This window comes from Dinoponera quadriceps, unplaced genomic scaffold, assembly GCF_001313825.1.
Source record: "Dinoponera quadriceps isolate SergipeBrazil2010 unplaced genomic scaffold, ASM131382v1 scaffold1352, whole genome shotgun sequence".
NCBI classification, from domain to species: domain Eukaryota; kingdom Metazoa; phylum Arthropoda; class Insecta; order Hymenoptera; family Formicidae; genus Dinoponera; species Dinoponera quadriceps.
The window spans coordinates 1967112-1988088 of record NW_014555567.1 but is presented as its reverse complement, the minus strand read 5'-3'; the positions used below and the strand labels follow the sequence as shown (position 1 = coordinate 1988088).

The 20977-nt window shown below is 32.3% G+C and overlaps 4 protein-coding genes across 11 annotated transcripts; 2 read left to right on the top strand and 2 right to left on the bottom strand.

The window, feature by feature from the left end:
* Positions 1-271: 271 nt before the first annotated feature.
* On the bottom strand, positions 272-11350 carry LOC106744724 (TPPP family protein CG45057). 4 transcript variants are annotated; one of them, XM_014619703.1, is made up of 5 exons: positions 11274-11350; positions 8532-8676; positions 3557-3875; positions 2191-2323; positions 547-729 (listed from the first exon to the last, which is right to left on the bottom strand). In XM_014619703.1, the coding sequence occupies exons 3-5, from the start codon at positions 3865-3867 to the stop codon at positions 547-549; spliced, it is 627 nt and encodes a 208-aa protein (XP_014475189.1). In that variant the 5' UTR covers positions 3868-3875; positions 8532-8676; positions 11274-11350. The 4 variants fall into 4 exon arrangements, with proteins under 4 accessions (XP_014475192.1, XP_014475189.1, XP_014475191.1 ...); XM_014619705.1 differs by having other exon boundaries at positions 3557-3877; positions 8533-8676; positions 11215-11310; XM_014619704.1 differs by lacking the exons at positions 8532-8676; positions 11274-11350 and adding an exon at positions 6471-7013.
* Positions 11351-11538: 188 nt separating this feature from the next.
* Positions 11539-15022, top strand: LOC106744717 (probable tRNA (guanine(26)-N(2))-dimethyltransferase). Of its 2 annotated transcripts, none has more exons than XM_014619691.1 (2): positions 11539-11856; positions 12731-15022. In XM_014619691.1, exons 1-2 carry the CDS (start codon positions 11790-11792, stop codon positions 14347-14349), a joined length of 1686 nt encoding a protein of 561 aa, XP_014475177.1. In that variant the 5' UTR covers positions 11539-11789; the 3' UTR covers positions 14350-15022. The 2 variants fall into 2 exon arrangements, with proteins under 2 accessions (XP_014475177.1, XP_014475178.1); XM_014619692.1 differs by having other exon boundaries at positions 11552-11632.
* A 770-nt stretch (positions 15023-15792) lies between these two features.
* LOC106744718 lies at positions 15793-19084 on the bottom strand. Of its 4 annotated transcripts, none has more exons than XM_014619695.1 (4): positions 19003-19084; positions 17288-17501; positions 16874-17009; positions 15793-16794 (listed from the first exon to the last, which is right to left on the bottom strand). In XM_014619695.1, exons 2-4 carry the CDS (start codon positions 17469-17471, stop codon positions 16002-16004), a joined length of 1113 nt encoding a protein of 370 aa, XP_014475181.1. In that variant the 5' UTR covers positions 17472-17501; positions 19003-19084; the 3' UTR covers positions 15793-16001. The 4 variants fall into 4 exon arrangements, with proteins under 4 accessions (XP_014475181.1, XP_014475179.1, XP_014475182.1 ...); XM_014619693.1 differs by lacking the exon at positions 19003-19084 and adding an exon at positions 17823-17930; XM_014619696.1 differs by lacking the exon at positions 19003-19084 and adding an exon at positions 17823-17930 and having other exon boundaries at positions 17303-17501.
* Positions 19085-19128: 44 nt separating this feature from the next.
* LOC106744720 (NADH dehydrogenase [ubiquinone] 1 beta subcomplex subunit 9) lies at positions 19129-20178 on the top strand. Its single transcript, XM_014619697.1, has 2 exons — positions 19129-19251; positions 19715-20178. The coding sequence occupies exons 1-2, from the start codon at positions 19142-19144 to the stop codon at positions 20058-20060; spliced, it is 456 nt and encodes a 151-aa protein (XP_014475183.1). The 5' UTR covers positions 19129-19141; the 3' UTR covers positions 20061-20178.
* Positions 20179-20977: the final 799 nt, after the last annotated feature.

Sequence of the window (20977 nt, the reverse complement as noted above, 5' to 3'; positions counted from 1 at the left end):
GCATGTCTTTGGAAATATGCGGTCGAGCGTTGTCATGCAACAACAATATGACTTTTCGGGATCCCAGACGGTCTTTTCTTCTCTCATCATCGCTCAGTTTCATTAGTTATTGTTAGTATCGATTTGCAGTCACTGTTTCTCCTTCATTCAACAATTCATACTACAGCACACCTTTGAAATCCCACCAGATACATAGCTTTCCAACAACAACGTGACTATTTAAACGTAATATAAACCGCGATAGCAAAATGAAATAAGTTAGTCGAATAAGTTATTAATAAAAATGATTTTTTATTCAAGCGTTGCATCAGAGAAGTTGCCGATGTGAGGAAAATATAACATGGATATCAATAATGAAAATTATATGGAAATAAGAATACCGCGAATATATCATTATGTGCTCCAGCAAAATCGATAGTCTAGATACGTTTCAAATAGGCATAAATTGTTTTAAATTTGGAAACGTCTATCAGATTACCGCTGTAAAATTCAAATCGCTACGACGAGCAATTCGATTAACTTATCGTCCAACTATTCGGATATGTGTTAATGAGCCTTACTGTACGTATCTTTATTTTGGTAGCCTTGGACGTATCCAGACTGATCCGATACATCTTTGCGACCTGATATACCCTTGCCTTTTCCAGTTTCGTCGAAACGTTGTTTGTGAGAGCCTGTATATTTGCTGACATCGGTCAATCTATCGACTGCTGACGCTGCTTTTCCAGCCTGTAAATTATACAAAAAAAAACAACAGGTAAATTATAATAAAACATCGTTCGCCATATCTGTATCGCAAGAAATACGATAACGGCGTGATCAAATATATATGATCATGCAATTATAGATAAGACTATTTTCGTTCAGAAAAAAGATCGATCATGTATGAATGAAAATGTTGCTGACATTCTCCGATAAAAATAATTTTTTAAAGAAATCTTTTAAAAACTATTAAAAAATCAATAAATTTGAATGCCCTTTAAATAAATTTCGGAAACAAATTTTAATAGCAGCTATATTTTTAAAACATTTAAAGTTATTTATATACAGATATACAGGGTGAGGAAGAAGTATTGAATCGTTAAAATATTTCGAAAACAAAGAATTCCAGAAAAAAATATTACATATAAAAGTTATATGGTTCCAATAAATGTACCAAACAGTAATACTCATTAGACCTTGTGCGCAGGAGTGAAGAAGATTTCGAGATCAACTTTAAAGTCTTAAATAGAAATTTCCATTTTTTATTATAGTTGATATTCTTATAGTTGACACTGAAATCTTTTTAAAATACTACAATAAAATTTTTTGATTAAGTACTTTCCAAAATATGGATTGATAAATATGGATTGATTCAAATACTGATATTAGCATTATCCAAGGTGTATGGTATTTGTGAATGTTAACTTTTGGTAGCGAAATAATGAAATTTGCAAAAATATGTATTATTTAACCCTTTGTACTCGGATGTCCCTTCTGAGGGGACATCGCAAGTCTAACGAACCATTCGGATGTCCCCTCTCAGGGGACATCAGAGTTTATTAGTGATTACAGAGGATGAGCTTAAGCCGCAGCCATTTTTTGAAAACTGCATGTTTCTTTGAAGTTTTCTATTGAAATGGCACAAGAAAGCAAATCAAAATATGGTATATATACTGAGATGTATGGAAAAAATGTCAGCCGACATTACGTCGAAGCAGAACATTTGTAGTGCATATATATTAATAATTGTTGCTGCAACAATGAATATCTATAGTTAATTATCTTTTCTAATCACTTATGAAACAATTGCATAAGTGATTAGAAAAGATAATTAACAGCGAAACAAAACAGAATGACGATTCGCTACAACAGAATAAGAATCGCTGACAGATAAAAATTTCCTCAAAAACTCTTCATTACAAGAAGAACTTTAGCAAACGAGAATACGCAAAATAAAATTCTATTGAATTCGAATATTATATTTTACGTTTCCAAAGTTCGAAAGAAGGTTGTTTCGATAGATTTTAGTTTAAAGATTATATAAGTCAAATAAACTTTATTATTTCAAATAGATTCAAAAGATAACATTATTAAAGTATATATTTTTTATAATCATAGTAAAATAAACTTTATTTTTATCCTTTTTTCATAATTTTTTACTTTTTGTGCAAATAAGAAATTTTGTGGACATCAATCTCTTGTACTTACTCCGCTCATGCCGGTTACTCCAGGTGGTCCAGAGTTGGCCATTTTCTTTTTCATTTCCTCTAATTCTACTTTTTTACTTTTAGCCAATTCTTCGAGAAACGCTTTGTACTGCTCAATATTGAGTTTCATGGTTCTGTTATTAGAAATAAAAAATTTATTATTTTCATTTGAGGGAGTATATGTAAATGATATCAACATTGAAAATAATTATTCTGATTATAAACTATCCAGTAAACAAGAAATATTAAATTAAGAAATGTTTAGAAACGTTGATTTCATATGTATTTTTTGTATGTTTTTTTTAAATATAATATTACATATATATTTTAAAAATGTTATTTCATAATATTATTTTTCTGAATGTAGTAAAAATATATTTTTTTTAATATTTTAAAACATTGGGAAACGTATTTTGTTTAATGTTGCTTTAACTTTAATGTTTATTTGAGATCAATACAACAGTTCAAAATTGTTTATAATTTGAATGCAGAAATAACGTTAGTAAAATATTAATTTTCTGTTATTATAATATTATTTTTTGTATTTTTAATATTGTTCTAATTTACTTTCATATTGTTCGAATCTCGCTGTCTGTCCGCTATTTCAAGAAATTGTATGTGTGATAATCTAAATAAGGAGTACAACCCTATTATCGTAGCCGCAATAATTAACAGCTGCATGTTCTTAAGTTCATTTTATATATTTTCGTACTAAAAGTACTATTCTATCTTTTTTCAGCATGCAATGACCAAAAGGGAGAATAATTCAATTCGAAATTTCAATAACCTTCAGTATAAAATGAACTTAACCTATACACGACCTTGATCAGTCAGTAAGTAATAAGGTCATTATACGAAAATCCTATTCTTGTAATAATCGCATATACATATGTGTCACACAGATATAATCATATCATACATAGCTATGCAACGACACTTACATATATGCAATCATTTCAAGAATAGAGGTCCAGAGCCCAAAGTGGTATTTAAATATATAATTGATAGTATGTTTAAATTTTATCGTTTCATCAATATTACCTCAAAAATATTATGGAAATAATAGAAAAACCTTAGTGCAACGTTATTTGCAATGTTGTGACACTTCTACTTCAACATTATTGAAATCTCCAAATTAGTTTCAAAGTTTGTTCATAATGATCTTGTATACAATATTAAATATTACATATTTGAAAACGTTACATGAAACGTTACATGTTATTGAATATCGTTGTAATAACATCGCAGTAATAATTTTTCGCTTACTGGATAGAGATAGGATAACTAAGATTAGATTAAGATAAACATAAATGTCTTATAATTATATGTTACAACGTTATAATGCTTATACAAAGCAACATGTATACTTGTGCTTCTTGAAGTAAATTCCTGTGTCCGTAGTAGTAATCTTCTTTCCGTCGATCACCTTTGCCTGCTTCATCCATTTGTCGCTTTGACTCAATGTAATCAGTTTGCCATCGCTTTTTGGATCGCCAAATTTTGAGAAAGCTTTGAAACTCGTTAAAAAGCTACCTGGCTGAGAACTGCCAGGACTACTCGGCGTTGAACTTGCTGAATCGTCTTCTATCTTCAAATTTGTCACTTCATTCACGATTGACGCCGTCGTAACATTGCTAACAGTTTCATTTTTTTCAGTGTCACTCTTTTCCGCTTGCATCGTTATTGCTGAAATATAAATTTGTTATATTTTCAATTGTATATAATAAGGAATAAATTAAGGTTCCTGACTGCATATCTTTTTATTTAAAAGTATAATGCAAAAAATCTTGGCATGCGTTTTTTTTCGCTTTTGACATCATTAAATAATCACGATCATAATGAATAATCAGGAACCTTAAATTTATTGGCTGCCCATTGAATTTTATATGTTTTACTATCTAAAACAGTGAAATTTGTATTATTGCTAGTATAAAATGTATATCACAACAATAAAAAACATGTACGTAGGTTGCTCCAAAAGTTTCCGCAAAATAACATTAGGCGTTGTCGTATCAAAACTGTTGATAGATTCTTTTCATTTCACATGTTTAATGACACGTTGTTTCCCAGTACTGTAAGATTACAGAAACATTACCGAAATATTGCACTGCAAGATTGCAATATTGCAGCATATAACATTGCCTACTAAGAGTTTTTCATTTACGAGGATGACTTGCAGTAATGTAATAAAATTGTGCAGTAAATACAGAATAAAGAGTAACTATTAACTGATAATGTATATCAAATGTTTTCATTGCCGAAAGTAAACTCAATAAGCAAAGAATATTAACATTTGGAAATGTTGACTTTATGTATATGTTTCGAACGTTTTTAATAATACAACATATATATTTAAAAAATATTATTTCGTAATATGACTTTTCGGAATGTTGTTAAAATATTTTAAAAACATTAAAGAAAATATATTTTAAATGTTAATTTGACATTTATTTGAAGTCAATGCAACAATTCAAAATTATTTATAATTTGAACTTAGAAATAACATTGTTAACATTTTTTATGTTTTATGTATACATTTATATAATACAATAAAAAAATACATCAATGTTCTATTGTTATAATATTATTTTTGAATTGTTCTAATATTTTCGAATTTCGCTGTCCGCTTTTTCAAGAAATTGTGTGTATGATGATAAAAAGTACAACTCTATTATCGTATAACTGCAATAATCAACGGCAGCATCTTCTTATGATAAATTCGTCTTGCATACTTTCGTGCTAAAAGCATCATTCTATCTTCTTTCGCATACAATGAGCAGTAAAAATAGAATAATATTTTCATGCAATGAGCAATAAAAGTAGAATAATATGTATAATATTTCAACACCAAAGTATGCAAGACAAACTTAACGTATGTGTGGGTATTGGTCGGTCAGTAAATAGTAAGGCCATTATGATAGGCCCCACCAGGGCCTCTATTCTTGAAATAGTTGCGTATATGTAAGTACGCAGGTATAATGATATCATAAAATTTTTATTTAAAAATATTTTTTTATGTTGTATGTATACATTTATATAATACAATAAAGAAATATACAAATAATTTTTTACAATCCTGAATCAATACTAATAACTTTGTATGACCGTGATTTAACTTTATTTTATATTCTTATAAAATGAATGTTAATTTGTAAAGGAATGTTTAATATATCCACTATCTTTTTTAATAATTATTCTTTACGAACTTTTAAATATACTATCCCACCACATATATATATATATATATATATATATATATATACCGCCATATATACCCACCATATATATATAGGTAATTAAAGTGTTTTTTTAAATAGATATCTTTATTCATTTGAAGTACTGTCATAATAAGACATTTAATGCATTTATTTCATTTCTTAAATATTTTTTTGTTTTTTTTTTTTCATTAAAAAAAAAGTAGCGAGTGAATCTATACCTTCAATGACCCCAAATAATAATAAATCATAGAACAATTGATAATATGCTATAATTTGTTAGTAATAACGATTTTTATTTGTAATATAAGTGATCTTAGGTGGTCGTTTATGTAAAAAAAAGATGACTATTGCCGGGTTAACGTTACATGAGCACAAGGTATACACAAATGATGTGTGCACGTCCTTGATGTGATTATGATGAGTGTTATTACATATTTTCTTGACATCAACGACATGAACGACGTTTGAGCAGTATATGCGCACGCATCTCTATCTCTTCTTATCTTCGCATTTTGATTATTATGAATGCAAAATGAGGTCAGATTGAAAACATTTTGCTATCTGGGTATTATTATTTTATTTAGTTGATTCAACTTTAAATAAAAGCCGCTCATACTGTAAACACATTAAATACTTGGTAATTAATATACAATTTTATAACAGTTATCAAATATTCCGTCGAAATCTCTAACTAAATGCATTTAATGAATATTACTGATCTTTTCTTTTAAAATGTGTAATACGCGCAGAATGTAGACGCCAATGTCAAAATATCAAAAGATACTGCGCAGGAAACGCCGCAGGTATAACGTTATTTCACGCCTATAAATAGAGATTACAGGCATCGTACGTTAACGTAATTAGCGTCATTGGGTAGCCAGCCAGCGTAGTGCTCCGATCGAGTCATCAGCTATTGTGATCATGTGACAAATAAAAAGAAACGCATCCTTCGAAGCTTATGTCCTTGAATCGTACGTGTGTATAGGCATTTTTCGTTGGGATTTTTATTAGGGACTCTTATTTGAATTCTATTTCAGTGAACCGACCGAAAGCATCAACTTACCAAAACTGCCAGCTAGCGGGGAAGCAATGACGAACCGTGAAATTTAACGTTTCTAGGTCACTGTGTGAGATAGGCGAGAGAGTAAGAATTAATTCAGGCACAACGGGCGACGTTCTGTCAGTACCGAGCTCATGGAGGAAATTGATGTGTGTCGCACATACGCCAGATACGATCCGATGACTCGTGTCGCGAAAGCGTTCGTCAATAATGCTCGTCAATAATTACTTTCACACCAAGAAACGCACAAATCCGCGAATGAATTTTCGCATGTACATACGTATGCAACAACTCGCGTTGCGTTTCGGAAGACCACTCGTGCGCGTCGCAGCGTGGCCAAGCGCGCATGTATTCTATCGATCTTCTTGTCCCAGAAAGCACGCAGTCACCCTCCCGTATCTTTGAAATTGCGTCTTTCAAAAGAACGATTAATTTTTGCCGCTAGAGCGGAGATAAAAAGTCACCATATCATATTTCTTACTTCTTCCCATTTCAATTCAGTAAGCAAGAAATCAATAACACAACGATATTACAACTATACTTTATAACATATAACGTTTCCAAATATATAATTCTTAATGTTGTATACAATTTATCAAATTATTGTTAACACTATTTGATCTAAACATTAAAAATAATATTCCTGTATTATAATTTAGGAATATTGTATTATCAAATGTAACAGTTTAAAAATATTTCTACAATATACTATATCAAAATGTTTATAAAAGCTACATAAAATTAATGTTTCAAAGGATTGATTTGATGTTTTTTGTTTACTGGAAACATTGTTCATCTTTATCTCTAAATATTCAGCACACTAATTCACTTATAATCGCACCTATTTGTATATTATTGCAAAAATGTTATAATTTATTCGCGTTTATTTATATTATTGTATGTCATGTTATTGTATATCTATTGTACGCGTGAATGTGTACACTGTATCAGGAACACAATATTAACAAATAGAAAATTTATACAGCAGTTCCCAGTTAGAAACGTATAGTTCATTCGACGTGAAATCAATGTCAAAAACCCAATGTCAAAATTTAGATCGATTCGACGTCGAAGACATATAAATACAGATGTGTCTTCGACTGCAATTTCAATATAATTTCAACGTTGAATCAATTAATGAATTACGTTTCAAAAGAATAAAAGATTTGCTCTGCAAGTTAAAACCCACTTTTAATAAAATATAATTTGTAACAACATTGGAAGATAGAAATATATTTATACAGCATTTCTATTCTGCATAAATTTTCAAATATAATTGATCAATTAGCTTTGCTACTTAAAACGATGAACATAAACTTATACATAATGCATAACGCATAAAAGAACAAATTAGAATTCTTTGTTTCTATCTCCAGGATGGAAATAAAAGTCTTTTCGCTTACGCTTTACTATGGTCAACAACATACGAAAAAGTTGTAAACTTGTTTTTTATGAGTTCGCAACGTATCTTGCATCCAATAGAAAAATACTTCTTTTGAGAATTATTAAGAAACAAATTTTCCTATTGGACATAAGTTGCATTCCAAAACTTAGAAAGAAAAAAATGTTGAAATCTTTTTGTCACTGACCTAAAGACACTATCGACTTGACACACCTAAAGCAAAAACAGAGAAAATAAAATAGAAAGTTTTTTCGATGTCGATTCAACGTTATCAAAAATTTTTCGGCATTTATCATTGATGTCATGATTATTTTATCATTGACTGATAATAACGATAACAATTAAGAATCACAATAACAGCCAGTTGAAATAATGATATAAATGATATAAATTATGAAATATTACAACTCACTGGTCAATATTCTAACAAAATTAGCTTTCATTCAACTCAACACGTCATCAACCGTTTCGACGTCGAATCAAATTCAATTCAACGTTGCGTTTACAATCGCAATCGCAATCTTGTAAATACAAATATTTCGATAAAGACTTATTCTAGAGATTTAACCACTAATCTTTGATAGTAGAGCAATCTTCATCTAATTTGAGGATGGATTAATCTTAGCTTTTCACCAATCGTCCTTTATATGTATGGCACTTACCTTTTTTCACGTAAATGGAATGTTTAAATGACTAAGTTTTCTCTAAGTCCAATGTGAATCCCGTTCATATTCACGACTCCAGCTAGAGCGAAGTTGACAGTGAAACTACGCCACTTCTCATCATCATCACGAATAGTATCCCCACCTATGTCAAATACATATCTTCAAGTTTCAGTTTCACATCGTGCGAAGAATATTTCAAAATTGTTGCTACTTTCATCTATAAATTTTTCTAAAATTTACTTAATACGAATTATTTAGTTCTTTTTTACGAACATGTACAGCATTAATATTTACCGTGTCAAACACATAAATTGAAATAAAAAAAACTTCAAGATAAATATCCAGTAAACAAGGAACATTAAATTAACATTTAGAAATATTGACTTTACGTATATTTTTTGAACATTTCTTAATAATGTTATATATATTTTTAAAAAATATTATTTCGTAATATAATTTTCCTGAATATTGTTAAAACATTTTAAAAACATTACAGACAATATTTTTAAATGTTACTTTGATATTTATTTGAGATCAATGCAACAGTTCAAAATTATTTATAATTTGGACTTAGAAATAACGTTAGTAATATATTTATTTTCTGTTGTTATAATATTATTTTTTATATTGTTTTAATGTGTTAAAATTTCTATCCGTAATAACAAGAAATCGGCTGTGTGATGACTTAGGTGAGAAATAGAAACCTATTATCGGATAGGTTGTCGAATAATCAGCAACTGTATGTTCTTATGGCTAAGTTCTTTTTACATGCTTTCCTGCCAAAATCATCATTCTATCTTCTTTCGGCGTGCAATTAGCAATAAAGACAGAGTAATACTATCAGCATGAAAGCATGTAAGACGAACTTAATTTATGTGTGGCTTTAACTAGTCAGTAAGTAGTAAGACTACTACTACCAGGGCTTCTATTTTTGAAATAGTTACGTATATATGTCTTTACGTAGATATAATTGTATTATAAAATAGCTGCGTAATAACACGTGTACGCAACCATTTCAAGAATAGGGGAGCGGTATTCACCAGTATCATTTCAAAAACATTATGAAAATGATAGAAAAACTTTAGCGCAATGTTTTCTATAACGTTACGACATTCACTTCAATATTATCGAAATCTCCAAATCAGTGTCAAAGTTTCTTCATAATGATGTTGTTCACAACATTACAAATACGATATGTTTTAAAATGTTATATGTTATTAAATATCGTTGTAATAACATCGTAGTAATGATTTTTCGCTAATTAGGTATGTCTTTGCGTGACTTTTTTGTATGATTTTATAAATTTAGTGCTAATACTTGTTTTTTTGTATAGGGATTGCCAAAAGTTCCGGAACGGCTAATTATTTCAAAAAATAATGATTTTAAAAAAATGTTTGGAACAAAAGTTGCAGGACTTAAAAAAAGCTATCAAACATTGACAATTGTTTGGCCTTAGAATGACCTTGAAAGGCGTTATTAAGGTCGACATAAAAATCTTAAGTGGAACCCCCTATTGTTAGTTACATATTCTTATAACTGACGTTGAGAAGTTTCCGAATCACTGCTTACACACCTTTTTTCCATAAAAACTTTCCGAGTTATGGGGCTTGAAAATTGCAATACCGCCGGCATTAGCATTACCCAAGGTGTACCGCGTGGAGGTTGCACGATTGGATTTACACCTGTAATGGGTGTGTATGTATGTGTGTGTGTGTGTGCCAGCAGAAATTAGGACCCTATAGCGCGCCATTCCCATAATATTTAATAATTCCAAATCCTCTCTGCTGTGTGCGTGTATGTCCCAATATCTGCTAACACACACACACGCAACCGATGTAAATCCGACCGTGCAATCTCCACGCGGTACACCTTGGATAATGTTAATGTTGGCGGTATTGCAGCTTTCAAGCCCCCCAATTCGGAAAGTGCATGCGGAAAAAGGTGTGTAACCAGTGTTTCGGAAAAGGTCTCAACGTCAGCTATAAGAAAATGTATCGAAAAATAGGGAGTTCTGCTTAAGATTTTGATGTTGACCTTAATAACGCTTTTCAAGATCATTCTAAGGCCAAACAATTGTCAATGTTTAATAGCTTTTTTTAAGTCCTACAACTTTTGTTGCAAACATTTTTTTTTAATAATTAGCCGTTCCGGAACTTTTGACATATCCTGTAATAAACGGACATGTGGATGTTCAGTAAAGGTCCCATAAACATTATATGGACATCTAATGGAGGTTTGAATCTCCATGTTGGATATCTCATGGACGTGTATTAGATGTTTTTGCTCCGTGTAGGTTCTTTTTCTCAAATAATAATTTAATAATTTCAATATCATTTCTCAATATGTTATTCACATATAACTACTAAAATTCAGTTTTCTGCAATGTTTTCAAATTATTATTGTAGAATTATTATTATAGAATTATTATATATTATTAAGAACAAAGAAAAGTGATTCAACATATATTTGATATGACTTTATAGATGGATAGGTTATATGTCCCTGATGTAAGCACACCTACGTTACGTTTTTCTTTATGCATTGACTTAAGTTTATGAATTACAGGCCACGTTTAAGGACAGTATTTAACATAACGTAATTTAACGCTAGATGTTTTTGTGCGGAGGCTTTAAAAAGATTTGTGATAAAATCACTGATAGTAATATTGGAACGTACGCACCCTATGAAATCCTATGATTTAAAAGCACAGCCTTCTATATAATACACTAGATCATATACCTCTCATATATAGAATACCATAAAAAGTACCGGAACCCCAGAATATCTCGGAAGATAATGAACAAAAAAGAAATTGACACAGAAAAGCAACATCTAATCAGAACTCACGCTGATAGTAAGCAATAGATAAAACAGGAACTGTCGATTACCAACGTGAGTTCTGATTGGCTGTTACTTTTCTATTTTCTGCTTTTCTGTCAAGATGTGAATTCTCCTTAATACGTAAAGTTGGTATTTCTGCTTAATTTATTTCGCAGAGTTTATGGAGTTGAGATTATGCCTGAAGGTTGGCTAAGGGATTCAAGTCACCCACCACTGTAAAGAAATTGAAGTTAACACATAACCTTCATAACATTACTGTGAGGAAATATTTATCTAAATATGTATCTTTAAAACGAACACGACTGTAGTATAATAAGTATAATATTTCTAAACATATTTTAATTAATGCATAAATGACAGAAATGTTGTCACAAGCATAGTTTAACGTTCACATTTTTTTAATGCAAAGCATTGATGAAAACGTATTTATGTTACACAACGTTATATAAGATATTAAACTATTCTCGACGTACTTCCAAAGGTAAATTTTTTCTTACTATGGAATTTTTATAAGTATTTCTATAATGTTTAGGAACAATCAATTTTATATAAATATATAGTTTTTGTTCAGCAGTCAAGACAGGCATACATAGCCCTTTTGATTGTTTTCATTAGCAAACTGTTGGTTTTTTTCTGATTATATACTAGCTTTGACAGTGTGCAAATTAGAAACAGACAGTTGAAATATTGATAAATGGCATATAGATAAGACTTTAGAGCTTTCAGGAATCAATTTTAACAAGCAAGTAAGAAAGTATATACGTTTTTATAAACATATATTCATTTTGGTTTTATTTCTAAATTGTAGCTTTTTAGTCTTATGTTTCAATATCATTTTTTGTCAAATTACAGTAATATTATAATTAATTTTATTAATGCGAAAAATTTCTTTTTTACAAATAATATTTTGTATCTCGTGTATGATTGATGAAAAAAATATTTCAAAAACTCTCGCTATTTTCAATTGCATTGATACATTTGTATATGATGATTAATATCATTAAACAAATCTTTTTATTCTATGTACAAAAGTATTAAAGTTATTGAAAGATAAATGCTTTACAAGATATTTTATATTTTATCCTGATATTTTTGTGTAAAAATTTTTGTGTATCAATTGCGCATATGAAATATTCAACATTATTTATATATGAATAAGTGAAATCAGTTATTATAAACCAGTCATTACCTTCACTTGCTCAAAAAATTATACCGTAGTTGTAACTTAGGAATAAAGTCAAATCAAACATATATTTAAATAAACTTTTTTTTATTGTTTTTAAATGCTTAATCTATTTCCGAAATAAATTCCCTATATTATGTTACATGTATACATATATTTGTTTTTATTTCAGCATTAATTCATACAAGAAGCATGGAGAATGAACAATGTGCGAAGAAACTCAAACTTGATGAAATTCCCGTTATAAGTGAAGGGAAAGCACAAATATTAGTTACAACTCAGAATGTATTCTACAATCCAGTTCAAGAGTTCAACCGAGATCTTAGTATAGCTGTATTAACAATATTTGCAAAAGACAGGTGGAATGAAATGTTACAAAAGGATAAACTAAAAAAAGAGAGAAACAACGAAACTAATATATTACACAATATAGAAGTAAATAAGGAGAGTCAAAAGGGTATTACTATATTAGAGGCTCTATCTGCAACTGGTTTGCGAAGTATACGGTATGCTAAGGAAATAGAGAATGTCCAACAGATTGTGGCCAATGATATTTCTGCAAAGGCAGTAGAAAGTATCAGACGAAATATTTTACATAATGAAGTTGAAAATTTGGTAACTCCTTCTCACGAGGACGCCATGTTATTGATGTATCAACACAGACGAGATCGCTTCGATGCCGTCGATTTGGATCCGTATGGTTGTCCTTCCATATACCTGGATGGAGCAGTGCAGTGTGTATCCGATGGTGGTATACTTTTGATCACAGCTACTGATGTGGCTGTATTAGCTGGCAACGTTCCGGAAACTTGTTACTATAAGTATGGAGCAATATCCATAAAATCGAAATCTTGCCACGAAATAGCATTGAGAATATTGCTGCAATGCATTGCTTCTTACGCAGGACGTTACGGACGATATATAATACCGTTATTATCTGTGAGCGTTGATTTTTATATCAGAGTATTTGTCAAAGTCTTTACGAGTCATGATAAGTGTAAGGAAAACTCTACTAAGATAGGAATGTTGTATCAATGTACAGGGTGCGAGAGTATCAAGTTTCAAACGTTAGTAACAAAGAAACCTTCCAGTAATTACAAATTACCGTGTGCACCTTTAGTGGACCAATTATGTGAACATTGCCGTCATTATCAGCATATGGGAGGCCCAATATGGTTAGGTCCTTTGCACGATCAAGCGTTTATATCGCGACTATTGTACAATCTCAGTAGCATGGAACTGGGCACGCTGAGAAGAATGGAGGGTGTTTTGACTATGATACATGAAGAACTGGATATTCCTTTATATTACAGTCTAGATCGCTTAATGTCCATAGTTAAATGCCACGTACCACCGATGTTATTGTTCAGATCGGCATTATTAAATGCAGGATATAAAGTGTCATATTCGCACGCAAGTAAAGTCTCGATCAAGACAGACGCACCAAACAACGTGATATGGGACGTCGTACGCGCTTGGGAAAAAAAGCATCCTGTAAAAAGGGAGAAGCTGGCAGCAAATAGTCCGGCTGAGCGAATACTCAATGCATCGTCTACAACAGACATTTCACTCGATATACATCCTCTCGCAAATCCAATTTCTCGGCAAAAACATCTGTCTCGCTTTCAACAAAACCCTACTGTAAATTGGGGGCCTGGTATTCGTGCTAGAACTAGAGTAGATTTTGAAAATAAAATGGAAGACTCGAGGAAGGTGGAAAATCAAAACAAAAATAGTAAAAATAAATCTACTACGGCAAAACAGCAAGTGGAAGTGAATTTAAGTAACTGATTATTGTACATATACGAATGGCAATAAATTAAACAAATTTTCTAAGATTTATATTCAAATATATAGCACGCGATATATTGTTAAGGGTATCGGAGTGTATTAGGTCACTCTTACTCTACAGGTCAAATCAAGGATCCACACCCGCCGACGGGTTGGTTTAACTTCTAGCCCCGGGGGATTAATTCTCTAAGGTTGGATAGAGCGAATTTGCCTTGCACACAAGGAAGGGGAGGGGGGGGGGGCACAGAAGAATACGGTTAGTGATGCCTCTCTATAACGCATAAAAAGGCATGAGGTTTTTAGCCGGTAGAAGCCCTGCATAACCCTGAGTTCCGCGGGTATCCATGAAGGATATTCCCCAACTTAAAAAAAAAAGATATCTGGAAAGTATATAAAAAGACGAACAATTTGATACTTATATCATGAGAGCACCTAATTTTTTCGCAGAGTTACACTTGAACGCCTATACGGATTACTAACTTCTATTGCAAAATTCTGCAAAAAGGAACGAGCACCTAGTTCAGTGATTACATATTTAGAAAATATATAACAAGACGAACAATTTGACACCAATATTGAGCGTACACCTAATGTTTCAAGTTGTCTTGTACATCGAACATAATGATACAATCCTTGGTTAGTTTCTTCCCAATAAACAGTTGTTTTGTTTTCATGATATTTCTTATTATATTCTTGAAGTACTAAATTAGCACTTAATTTTAGCCTATTTGTTTTTGCGATTATCTTTTCGGTTGTTTTTTTTTTTCAATTAGGGAAGAGCTAGGTTAACATTAAGCTAGCTTCTCGCCCCCTGATATTTTCCCCACTTCCCGCCAAACCTCGAGAACCAAATTTTTCTTTTTAGCACCAAATTAGCACCTAATTAGCATTTAATTTTCATATATATTGCAACTTAATTTTCAATGATGGAAGAGCTAACTTAACAGGCATTAAGATGTTACAACATTCAATTAAAATAACCAGCTATCATTTATCATTTCGTTGTATGCTTTTTACGCAACGATGTATTTTGCGTCCTTCGTTAGTCTGATAAACTAAGAAACAAAGAGAGAACGTAACGATTTTCTAACATTCTTAATAGTTTTATATAACTATGGTTCATTTAAACATCATAATTCAATATCTTACGTGTATATATATAATGGTAAATACAAATGGAGTGCAAAAATTCGTGAAAATTCGCTTAAATTTTCGCGCGAATGATATTGATGTAACGTGTTGTTTACGCATTGTTAGAATTCCAGATTTATCTGATCTCTCCTAATCACAGTCGCTCAATCATAAATCTAGTAGAATTAAATGCTTAATTGAGCTCTATTTTTTATATAAATATGTTTTAAACATTTCCGTTTACTTTTATATGTATTATTAAAAAAAAAGGGAAGAAAAATATTTATATTTGCATTACCAAGACGATTGATACATTATACAAGGCAATTTAAAACTCCATTTATTTCTATCGCAACATCTCATAAACTTCCATGTGCTAAATGTGAAAAATTCAAAGGACAAAAACGGCAGGAACGCTCACTATTTTCATTATCCGGACAGACGATTACATTACTTTGCACTATTATTAAGTCTGATAAGTCTTTATTGTTCAACCAATTGAATTGCGATTCTTGTCAGATTCAGTTCTTAATGTTTTGATTATCTAACTTGTTGCAAGGTATCAATACTAGTTTCGGTATCATACCAGGTGGTGTGATGAATTGTTGCGTAGTTTGCGCCTTGACAACCTGTTTAGAATATCGCATTTCCGCCTCCGTTACTATTCTGCAGATATTCATCTTGATATCGGCTCGTGCCTTAGGTGGTAACTTCTTCACAGTTTGTGCCATGCTGGCAAAAAATAATTCTAAACTGCTTTTACTTTCAGACATCGGATGTACTTGTTCATTATCCACATCGTCCTTCGAATCACTCGGTTCGTTCGTAGACGTAGAAGCAGCCAGCGCACTTGGTGTTAGAATGGAACTTGTCATAGCAACGGGATTAGACAATGTGCTGGTATCGAGGAGCATATTCGTATTGTTGGTCTTCAGTATACTGTAAGTGTTAGATGCATTCGAAACAGACGCACTGGACTTCAATCGTTTTGGGCGTATTTTTCGGTACTTGGACTCTATCTCCTGAGCATAACTGTCGATATCCCGTTGTGGAGACTCTTGCAAGTTGATTGCTATTTCGTGTGTAGCTAGTTGTTGTGGTTCATCACTCCTGGATGTTTCTGCAGTTCCAGATTCTACCAAGACCGGATCTGTTGGTGTTTCGTCGAGAACTTCCAAGTATTCGCTGTAATCTTCATCATTACGATCCTCTAATTGTTCCAGTAAACCTTCAGAACTTATTCCACCTGCATTTATATCTTGTATATACTCTTCAGTCAATTCTACACATTGTGGTTGATAATCCAATTCATGTCTGTAATGATATACTTGACTAAAAGAATGAAACTTAAGGTACATAGGACAATTGTATTGTGATAAGGAATATTTCTTACGGAAATTTCAAAAAACTTAAATGATCCTCAAAAATCCATTTTTTCCTTCTTACACCCTCTTCTGTTTTAGTTTTATATTTTAAAATACGACAATAGGTATCCCTAAGGTTTTTCCATTTTAATCTCACCCAACTTGCTGTAATAAACAATATCAAGTTACAGTTGCATATTTATTAAATAGCAATATATAAACAATAACTTACAACATATGGTAGAAAATGGAACATAATTACATAAAATACAAAAAAATCATGGATAAGATAAATATTAATATAATATAATTAAATGTTGAAATCAATAACTGTAAAAACTAAAAATCACTAAAGGAGGAAAGAAGGGAGAAAAGTGGAAAGTAGCGGAAATAAATAATAGTACATCTTAATCTCAGGTCAAATATTCATAAACAGAACAAACTTGTAAAGGACGTACGATCGAGTCCGAGCTCATCCGAGATGCGTTTCCAGACTTTTTGCCTGAATTCTTGCAATTTGACAGGTGGGCCTCTCACCTCGGCGCTGTATAACACAGGATGTTGCTTGATCGCCTCAATGATGTTTAGTGAAATCTTGTGCGAGTCGGGTGGCATCGTCGACATCATCTTGAGTTAATCGCGGCGGCGAATTTTAACCTGCCGAAAAAATTCGAGAATATCATTAATAAGCGATCGACATAGTATTTCGCATGTATATCGTACACGTTCCACAATCGTTCCGTGACTGTTTTCATATTCCCGCCGTTGAATTAAAGCCCGACGCGTTGGACACGACAACGTGATATATTCCGCTTTTCAAAACGCCAGTGTTGATCAGACCGCGTTATTCCGCTGCATTTCAATGTGTATAAATCGCCACGGCGTGATTGCGCGCGCGGACATAATTATGACAGTTACAGATTGGACGTGAAAAACGGACGCCAACTGGCCAACAAACCGGTTACAAGTATTATGCACCTCGCAAATCCGCGAAAATCGCTCGATGATCGAGGGGCTCCAATGAAAGATACCAACGGCAATATACACGACGGCGATTGTTATTTCAGCGTCGCCATCATTCGTCCGTCGCCGCCGCGCATTTCCGTCGCAATCTCGCCCCATGGCCCCGGAAGTCTAGTTTTATTGGCGCGTTCTGTTCAAAATACCAACTACTTATTTGACTTTTGCTCTTTATCAAGCACTGAGTGAACCATGTAATTAGTTTACTTCGATATCCATATCCCGTTCCTGGATCCGCGAGTGTTTGTTTTTCTGAATTTATTATTTTAGGCAAATCATGATTGTTTATTTATATTTTGTTTTTTCTAGTGACTTCTTATAGTGATGCCCCTCTTCTTTCAGTTTCGAAAACATCTTGCAATATAATATGCACTTATTGGTCAATTTTTCTTTTATTTTAGTCGAGAAGGTGATGATTATGTAATTTTTCTCTAGGACGAAAATATGAACAAATGAACATTTCCAAGTGTTCGCAAATTGCAGAATTTTCACTATTCAAGAACGTTTACGCTACAAAAAGACATCCATGTCCTGCTGGGAGTTGATGATCGTCAATCATTTGCTCTAGTATGAACTTATGGAAAATAGAAATTTTCCAATTTAACACGTTGACTGCCACGGAACTTTTCACGATTCTGGTCTAAGAAGCCAATTTGATTTAATCAAGTAATGAAGCGACGAGATAACTCATAGTTGGCGTCCTGGGCAAGTAAACAACCTACGAGATATCTCGTAGTTGGCAGTCAACGTGTTAAAAACATTTGAGAATGTTCACTTTTCAAGTTTCCGTCCTAGAGAAAAATTGCGTGTCGCTACCTAGAAATCTTGTAAAGCTCGTATTAGACTCTAGATTGGAGATTGAGATTGAATTGAAAATTTTTGACCAATCAGTGCAAAGTTCACTAAATTTCACTAAACTTGAGTTCAGTTAACTTTATACTGATTGGCCAAATACAATTCAATCTCAATCCCTAATCCGTAGTTTGATACGGGCTTAAGACTGCTTGGTTCGGAAACACTACATTGAGGGTAGAGTGACAATTAATTGATCAATTTAATGTCACCTTATCTACAGTCTTATGTTTCCGAATGTAGCCTGAGAAGATGAGAATTGGTTCTTATTTTGAATTTTACTCACAAGAGGTCAGCTGAGTCGTCTGCTGTTGAATATTTGAAAGACTCTCTACATGTAGTACAGTGTTGAGTAATTTGTGGTTTGCTACGCTCATGTAATCGAGGATTTTTGAAGGAGAATTGCAATCCTTAAATAAAAAACAATGGCTCACATTCCCTCGGAATTGGTATCACATTCGCAAAAAGTTTGTAGACTGTATAAACGCTCTTTGCGTTGTCTGGCGGATTGGTATTACAGAACGCACGACTTCAGGTACGTATAGGTATATCAGCTGACAGCAAATAAGTAGGCCTATTTGTTCTGGTGGCACTTTCTTCATTTCAAGTGAAACACGACTGCACGTTCAGGGGCTGTATTCTGTAACTGCCTATTGACAACTGTCGGTAGACAAGTACAGAATAGCACCTCGAAGACTGTATTCCGTACATACACGTTTACCGACAATTGTCGATATATCGTTGCACAGCTAATTTATAAATACGATTATATCTACGCAACAGCGCTTATGAAACCGACAGACATCAGTATACGAAATAGTGGCACAAGTATTGCAGAGTAAAACGGAAACTACAAAATAAAATGAATAGCAAACTAACAGCAGTTCCTATTTGTAGAAAACATTTGATATAATTTTAAGATTCCGGTCACAATTTTGAAAAACACAAATATAGTTGACAATTTATGCGATTATAATGTACTTACGATCTTTCCATAGGTTCCAAGCTGTTTTAATGAGAGAACGCTTCGATAAGAACAAAGATATAAAGGACATGCGTTACGCAAATCATTTGCTGATCGAAGGAGAGAAAGAACTCTTTTCTAAACAGCATCCTCAACCAATCATATTTGCCGATTCGCCTGGAGGAACTGCATACAATAGAGAAGCCCTGATTCCAGATTGGATCTTGGATTATTGGCACCCTCTAGAAAAAGCCATGTATCCAAAGTACTTTGCACGTCGTGAACAAATGAAGGATGAGTACATAGAGTGGTACATGAAAAAGTATCCGGAAGAAAAGAAGAAGATAGAGGAAGAAAAGAAACTTAAGAGTGGTCATTAGCTGTACGAAATATCATTACATACATTTATTATAAAACTATGATATAACGTAGATAATATTGTAATATATCAGTATATCAATATATCAGTTCCTATAGAAATGAGCTGTTGAAATAATATATGCATTCGCATAGATAAGCATTCCTTGAGTTATATTTAGCAGTAATGACGATTTTGCAGCAATAAAGTGATTGCAATTGCACGACAGTAATGAATGAAAAGTTACAAATACACAATATTAGGCAAAAATTAATGGATGTACGAGTGGTTGTGCAAAGCTAACACGAGAAGCGAAAAAGAACAATGTTAAGCAAGATTTCCTTGGTCTAACCTTTGTTCTAATCAGAGGAAAAATTTACGGTCCTTTAGGAGCAAAGCATGGATTTTTTAGTGTCGTTGAATATTGTCGATGTTAAAATGTATTGTAGGAAGATATAATAGAAGGTTTGTTTTTGTGTTTTGTTCCTGCACTGGCTGCATTATTCCAAGAAATGTGTGTTTCCGATATTCACTGATAATATCGCAAATTTAAAGTTCACTTCGTGTATATTATAGATTTGCAGTATTGACAGTAAATATATCTCTGTCATTTCACTTTACTACTTGACATATTTATCTGTGTTAAATTAACACAAAAATTTGAGTAAAACTGTTTGGAATATGTGAAATATGGTAAATTTAACCCAAAATTTTTCACTATATATTCTCAACGAGGGTCCCGTAAGCACACGGTACGTTAGTGACACACATTCACTTACATTAGCCGATGCCTAAGAGTCTTTTCGTTAAACTACCAATTAGAAAATTCTATATTAAATTAACCAATCATTTTGTGAGCTATCAGAACCCGCTCTTCTTAATTAATATATCATTTCCCAATTAACCCAATCTAGGAAACCATTATTAAAAAAGAAAGGG